Below are 7916 nucleotides of genomic sequence, written 5' to 3' on the forward strand. Positions count from 1 at the left end.
ATACAAGTATACACTGGAAAAGGTGTACAAAAGAATACACAGACATTAAATTCGTTTTACAAAAATAATACATCATCGAGACACATTGCTAGTATATATCACACACATCTTCCCCAGTTTCCCGATCGTGTGTGAAAGATAATTCATCTAATACAGGGGTGTGCAACCTGCGGCCCTCAGAGGCTTTCATTGCGGCCCTTTCTCCTAAAAATAAATAAGCTATAGTGCGGCCCTCAGAGAGAGAGAGGTCAAGAGGTTTAAATCACCGCGAGTTTCAGAAGTCAATGGCAGACATTGATGCAGAGTACAGTGATGTGAATTATTTTTGTGAGGTAAGGTGGCTAAGCAAAGCAGGAATGTTGAAGAGAGCATATGACCTTTTGGAAGAAATTGAGCTGTTCTTAGATATGAAAGGTAATGCTATCCCTGAATTGAGAGATAAGGAATGGAGATGTGATTTAGCATTTTTAGTAGATATAACTGATCATCTTAGTGCACTGAATGCTAAACTTCAAGGAAAAGATCAACTAATAAATGAGATGTTCTCACTGATCAAAGGCTTCCAGATAAAATTGCGTCTGTGGGAGTCACAAATCAGAAACCAAACCCCAGCCCACTTTCCAACGCTGAAAAACCATGACACTAGCAACCCTCAGTATCAGAAGTATGGTGACAAGTTGGCAGTCTTACCAGATGAATTTTCAGAAAGATTTGGTGACCTCAAGAAATATTCACAACCCATTGAAGTCTTTGCTTCTCCTTTTTCTGTGGATGTGAAAGCAATTCCTGAGGACATACAGATGGATTGAACTACAGTGCAATGATGAACTAAGAAAGAAGTTTGATGATAGTTCAGTATACCAGTTTTATAAGGAGCATGTATCAGTAACTGTATCCAAAACTCTCTGCTCATGCAAGGAAAATGATGGCAGTGTTTGGTAGCACATATGTTTGTGAGCAGCTCTTTTCAAAAATGAATATTGTTAACAACAAGTATAGGTCTGTACAGCCTGATATTGATGAGTTGGTGTCCCAAATGCAACATCAACCATCTCACTACGGTAACCTTTCATTTGCTCATTAATGGTTAGGAAAATGTCTGTGTTTGATAATTCTTATGTTCATGATCCCAGTTAACCAATAATAAGTAATTATTTATGTTTGTACATTATAATAATAAGGTACGGTAGCCTTTCATTTGCTCATCTATAGTAAGGAAAATACTTTTGTTTCAGACAATTCTTATTTTTGTGATCCCAATTTAAATAAAATAAGTAACACTAATTATCTATCTTTATTAGTATAATCTCGCATAATATGTCTTCTATCGTAGTAAATAACATGAAATAGTAAGGTTATGTGGCCCTCGGTACCGACAGAGTCGTGACTAGTGGCCCTTTGGGAAAAAAGGTTGCACACCCCTGATCTAATACATTAAAGCTTTTGAATCTTGATAACAATTTCTTCATATATAAATCTTCTACACATCTTTCCTCTAGCAGGGATAAATTCTTTTTCATGATGACCACACAAGTGATTTTACCAATTTTTTTTTTTTATTTCATCACTGAATGGAGATAACACAGGTAAATACTGATTCAACCATGTCATGTTAACTTGTCCACTTTGTCCAATACTGGCAGGGGAGATAACATATTTGACATAGTCATACGATGATTTAAATAATTCTTCCTTTAATTTCTTCACCGAAGAAAAAAAAGTGGTTGAACCTCATCTGCTTGTATCCCTGCTCAAATGGTCAGCATGGTCCTCATCTTTGGAATATGTTACACTCTTTCGGGCGTATTCATTATCTTCAGCAGGGGCACCAATACCATATTGGGTTAATAAAGTAGCTACGTTAGGAGATCTCCTTCACCGTCACATTCCCAAGAGGTAATATTTTCGGGCCTTTTCACAATGGCAGACCCTTCAACACCACGATCGCAATAACATTTTGTCCCAAAAGGATGGATTAAAGTTCTTGTCTTTTTCCGATAAACTTTTCTTGAAATCTCCAAATCATCAGCCATTTCTCGTATCATTATTTTGACTCTTCAGTTATTCCTATATTCTTTCCTGATATTTCCTTCCTTCCTTCTATATTTTGTGAAGAATGGATTATTCATTCCCAACTATCTCGTGAAATAAACTGCTGGTTGTTCATTTTTACCCAGTTATTTTTATCAAAACAAAATAGAAACACTCGTGGCTCGTCCGACCAGAAAATGTGAAAATACATTATTTGTTTATTAAAAACTTTTCGTCATTTCCTACTTTTTTCCGTACATTTTTCCGGCTGACTTTTTAGTTACTATTTTATCAGGAATTTTGCAAATTCTGTGCTCGTGTGCGCTTTAACCCGCATGATTTTCCCAGAGAAAAATATACAATAATTGATGCTTTTTTCCCAAAAGTTTTGTGGGGTTAAAATGAATTTGAATTTTCGTGCCATTGTATCACAGGAAGAACGAGATACAATAAAATTTGAATGCAGAACTGGAGTGCAAAATTCTCATGGAAAATAGAGAGAGAAAATGTCGTTCGTACGGGAACACAAGCTAATAAAATAATCATCGAATAATACCATTCTTCCTGTCGTTGATTCATTCTTTCCTTCCTTCTTTGTTTATTGACTATTTTGCTTCATTGTTTTTGATGAGTTCCCTTTTATCTTTCATCTGACTTCCATTTCCTTTCTTTTACTTGACCTTCAGCAGCGCAGTCATTTTCTTTTCGACTTTCTCTTATTTTACAAACCTTCCCATTTCCTTTCTTGAAGCTTTCCTCTTTTTTTTTTTTTATCTAGTCTCTATTTTATACTACTCAAACAGTTCTCTATTTGTGTGTTTATTATTGTATATATACATATATATATATATATATATATATATATATATATATATATATATATATATATATATATATATATATATATATATATGGCAATGCGAATAACGACATACCTCATAACTTGGGTATTATCGAGGGATTCTTCAGTTTTCAGTCACCAAGACGGTGTTTGGCGCTTTTGTCAGCATGATCACTAAAAAGAAAATGTCGTTCTGGTGCATAATTACTCACTTCGCCACTTCACCCTGCGATACTTAGCGGCCGAAAGAGATAAAAAAGGATTTGACAATTACACAGAATTAACTTCCTCCGAGAAAAACTCGGAGGTGCAGAAGTGAAGTCATGAATGTTCTCGGGAATCAGCGACCACAGACAAAAGGGATACAGCTATCTCCAAATGGCTCGGTGTCCTTGGAGGCATGGAAGCCACTGACAACTGACAGCGCTCTCTCTCTCTCTCTCTCTCTCTCTCTCTCTCTCAACGCGAGAGGGTAAAAATGCCCTCCGTGACCTCTTCTGTTTCTCGGGATCAACCAAGTACACGAACAGGTGACGGAGCAAGAGCTCAGTTGAATTGGGTCGGGCTGTTATTGACGCCACTACAATGGAATATATAAACCATATGTATGCATATCCAAACGAACATATACATTCATACGCATATACATACAAACACAAGACAAAATTATTAACTTAAAATAAAAACATTAAAAACTCACTTAAATTTAATAAAATAAAATTAATGAATTAAAATCCCCATGAAAAAAATCAATAGATAATCGTAAAACCTATTAAACTTAAAAGATTAAAAGGAAAAATTAAATTTTATTGAAAACACCAATAGCATTAATAAAATTAAACAGGGCGCTTTCATTAAAATCTACCCCTAAAATCTTGGTAAATGAAAACCCACCTTCAGTTCCCCTGCAACTTGGAGGAAAGTACCTCTCCCCCTCACCTGACAGACTGGGGCACTTAACTATCGGGTGCCTGAATGTCAATTGTACCAAGCAGTCGTTACAATAAGGCCGATGATCCCCACTCATCAGAAAGCTATGTGTCATTTTTGTATGACTTATTCTAAGCCGACTGAATATTACTTCCCTTTGCCTAGTCACTGATGAATACTTCCAAGGAAAGATGGTGGCAGCTATTTCTTTCATTTTTGGGTTTTCTAGGTCCAATGCAAATTTCCAGGAATCAAGGAACACTGATTTAATGACCGGATACATATCATTTGGTTAACAGCTGTTTTGGCAAGTGAGTCTGCTACTTCGTTTCCTGCCACACCAACATGTGCAATGGACCAACAGAAAGATACTTTACTACCACTAATCTTAAGCAACTGAATCCACTCTAAAATTTCAATAATGATAAGATGGAGTACATTATAATGACTAACAGCTTGCAAGACACTCAGTGAATCACAACATGTAACAAAGTGTTCTCCAGAATGACAGGCAATCTCTTTAAGGGCAGTTAGGATTGCATAACACACTGCTGTAAAAATGGATGATTGATCTGGCAGCCTTCCACTCTTATTAAAATTGGGAAATACAACTCCATAGCCAACGCCTACATCAAACTTGGATCCATCTGCAAAAACTATGACTGAACCATCATGGTCCCCCAAATGTTCTAAAAAGGAGATGCGCAGCATCTCTGCACTCACTTCTTCCTTGCAACCAGTGAAGAACCCGCAGTGCTCCACAGAAGGAAGCTTCCAAGGGGGCACAACAGAATACTTGATTGGCCAGACTTTGACCTTTGGAATAGAGTAATCTTCTAAAATTTCTAAGAATATGTATCCAAAAGGTTTGGGTAACATGGATTATGTTCATAAAGGCTAAAATATTTATAACTAAACACTGCGTTGCAAGTTAATGAGTGAGAAATCCTCTGGATTCTATGCCAGTATCGAACAAGTGATCTGACGACTTGCATCCAGAGGCAGTTCCCCTGAATCTACCAAAAGGCTTGGGATTGGAAATGATTTAAAGGCACCACTAGCAATCGTTTTTCAACCATTATGTACCGAATCTAAAATATTTAGTTTTGATTTCAAAGCTGAAGAATATATCTCACTACCATATGCTAATTTTGATGCCACTATGGCTTTGTAGAGGATCATTAGGTGATTCCTATCTGCTCCCCGAGATGTACCTTTAATACAGCAGAAATGTACAGCAAAAGTTTTCGATGTAGACAATTCAAAACCCCTTTTTTCTGCCCATTCCACAATTTTGTTAATGGCCAACTGCATTTCTCTCTCAGCCACTACTATTCGTGAGGCTGCAAACGATAGAGAGAGGTCATCAACAAATAATGAAAACATTATATCTTTAGGAATCACAGAGGCAATGCCATTAATGGACAAAGCAAACCGTGTCACACTGAGGACACTTCCCTGTGGAACTCCTTCTTCTTGGCTGTGAAGAGATGAAAATGAATTTCTAACTTTAACCTTGGAAATCTTGGATAAATAATGGTAATTCTCCTCGGAATTCATTAACATGGTGTCTTCAAAATACCATATCTCCAGGTTGTATCATAAGCTTTCTCCCGGTTAAAGAAAACTGATACATGATGCTTTCTGGAGATGAAAGCCTCGCATATTGAATTTTCTAGACGCACTAAAATGTCAGTACAAGAGCGCATTTGACGAAAGCAACATTGGGCTGGAGTTATAAGGCCCTTCTTTTCCAAAATCTATATAAGTCGCACATTGACCTTTTTTTTTCATCAACTTACACATGCATGATGTAAGAGCAATAGGACGATAACTAGTACCATCCTTCTGTGGCTTCAAAAAAGCTAGTAATATAGCAATAATCCACAAAGCTGGAAATGCATTTTCTTTCCATATTTTATTAATGATACTGAGCAAAAACTTTTGTGTTCCCACTGGCAAATTTTTTATCATTGAATAGGTTATGTCGTCTGCACCAGGAACAGATTAATTACACAATGACAAGGCAGATAAAAATTCCTGAAAGGTAAATGGCTGGTTATATGATTCGCTTCGCATAGACGTAAAGTCGAGAATTTTATTTTCCTTTTGAATTCGTTCTTCACAGCAAGGTGAGCTGGGGGTTTTAGATGAAACATTACCAAAATGGTCAGCAAAGAACTCCGGATTAGCAACCATCTTTTCATTTACATATTTGCCACTAATTTTTCTTATTCTATTCCAGACTTCAGGTAAAGGGGTTTTCCAATTAATTTTTGAGATAAAATCTACCCATGACTGACGTTTGGCTTGTTTTACTTGGTATCGAAATCTGGCTCGTGCCTTCTTAAATATGATTAAATAATAAGAGTATTTATTTCTGCAATAGCGTGTAAAAGCTGCTCGCATTGCTTTACGAGCTATTTGACATTGAAGGTTTCACCAAGGAACTGGCTTTTTTAAAAATTTTCCAGTTGTGGGAGGAATTGTCTTCTGGGCAGCATCAATAATTAGTTTACAAAGGAAATCCAGGGCATCATCCAGGGACTGAGAATCTTCAATATCCATTTCTAAGAAAGTTAGGGTTTTGAATAATGCCCAGTTGGCTTTATCCGAAATCCGACGAGGTGATCTTGGTGTAGCAATTTCACCTGCTACATTAATAACGATTGGAAAATAATCACTTCCTAATCCTTCACTCATTGCACTCCAAGAAAATTCAAGATTTTTAATGATTCATGTTTGGCTTGCATCCCCTGACAGTTCCACTGCAATATTGAAAGCCTGCGATCCATTACTATTGATAGTTAATTATTATCTTTTACACGTTTTAACCTAGGGATATTGCTCTGGATAACAATGGATTTCTGCGAGGAAAGTTCATTACTTTCATTTTCACTTTTATCTTTTCTTTTTTCTGGTGTTCTCACTTTTCCTGTGATCTGATTTGGGCCGAGTTCCATTGGATGTATTTAACTGTATTCCTTTAGGTATCTCTGCTGTACATGATTTAAGAACCTGTGGTTTTGGTTGCTGGAGTGATGTGCTATTTTGATTATTTAAAGAACATCCCGCTTTAGGTTTATCACCACAATGCTCCTCTCAGCCTGGTTTGACTTTGTGACTGTAACGGATGGTTGCTGTTGCACTGCATGCGTAGCTGGCACTTGTACACTGGACTGTGGCTTCTTAATTACTGATGAAAATGTAACTCTCTGTCTTATTTGAAGTTCAAGTACTTTCTTTCTGGCTTCTGTAAACGAAATCTTTTCCATAACTTTTATTACAATTACAACATAAAGCAGATTCTTCATTTATTTTCTCTCTACACTTCTGGATCAAATGACCAAGCATCTGGTGATGTAGGGCTTGACTTTGAAGTTCAGCTATCCTGCCTTGATAGCATTAGGCAAGTTATAGGTGTTAAAAGTGAGGATTAGCGTTGCCAATGGAACAATCTGATCCCCCACCTTCTTTCTCATTCTGACCACCTTTGCCACATTCTGTTCCTCTAATTCCTGCCGAATTTCTTCGGTGTCCAATAAAAGCAGTTCGGGAGCATATATAACTCCTCAACTTTGGTTATGAATAGGATGAGGGAAACACGAAACTTTTCGCCCTACTAAGGTATTCATCTTGAGCATTTTTTCACTTTGTTCAGGTGAGGAGACTTCGACTAATAGGGTCCCATCATCCTGTGGACAAATTTTTTGGTACACAGTTACATACATTATTAATTTCTCTACCTGCTTTATATACACTGATATTCTGCAATACATCGTCTTCGAGCCTAAGAACTATAAACTTATTGTATGAAACTAATTCACACATACCAGAAAGAATCTCCATTTTTCCTTTCTAATTACTCTGAATATTTAAATTCCTTCAATTCAATTTTGCATTTTTCTTTCTTTCCAAAACAGGAGAAGAAAAAGGTTCCATCATAACGATGTTCGAACCCGAATTATCCATTGCCAGGTCCATTTCCATGCCACGGTCAGATGATAAGAGAAGGGGGTTGGGCATATATACGTAAAGATTTAATTCGCCCGGGTAACCCCCATACCACCACGGAGCCACAATTAGAGGACGGGGTCATCCCTTTGACAAATGC

The 7916-nt window shown here is 37.0% G+C and overlaps 1 protein-coding gene across 1 annotated transcript; it reads left to right on the plus strand.

Annotated features, from left to right (window-relative positions):
- Nucleotides 1–356: 356 nt before the first annotated feature.
- LOC135222495 (general transcription factor II-I repeat domain-containing protein 2A-like) lies at nt 357–809 on the plus strand. The gene has a single exon (XM_064260578.1). It carries the CDS (start codon nt 357–359, stop codon nt 807–809), a length of 453 nt encoding a protein of 150 aa, XP_064116648.1.
- The last annotated feature ends 7107 nt before the right edge of the window (nt 810–7916 follow it).

The sequence above is a fragment of the Macrobrachium nipponense genome, chromosome 3 (assembly GCF_015104395.2).
Source record: "Macrobrachium nipponense isolate FS-2020 chromosome 3, ASM1510439v2, whole genome shotgun sequence".
Classification (NCBI taxonomy): Eukaryota; Metazoa; Arthropoda; class Malacostraca; order Decapoda; family Palaemonidae; genus Macrobrachium; species Macrobrachium nipponense.

What these genes read in the sequence shown, in the direction of transcription:
- LOC135222495 (XM_064260578.1), top strand. Translation starts at nt 357, where the DNA reads ATGTTGAAGAGAGCATATGACCTTTTGGAAGAAATTGAGCTGTTCTTA.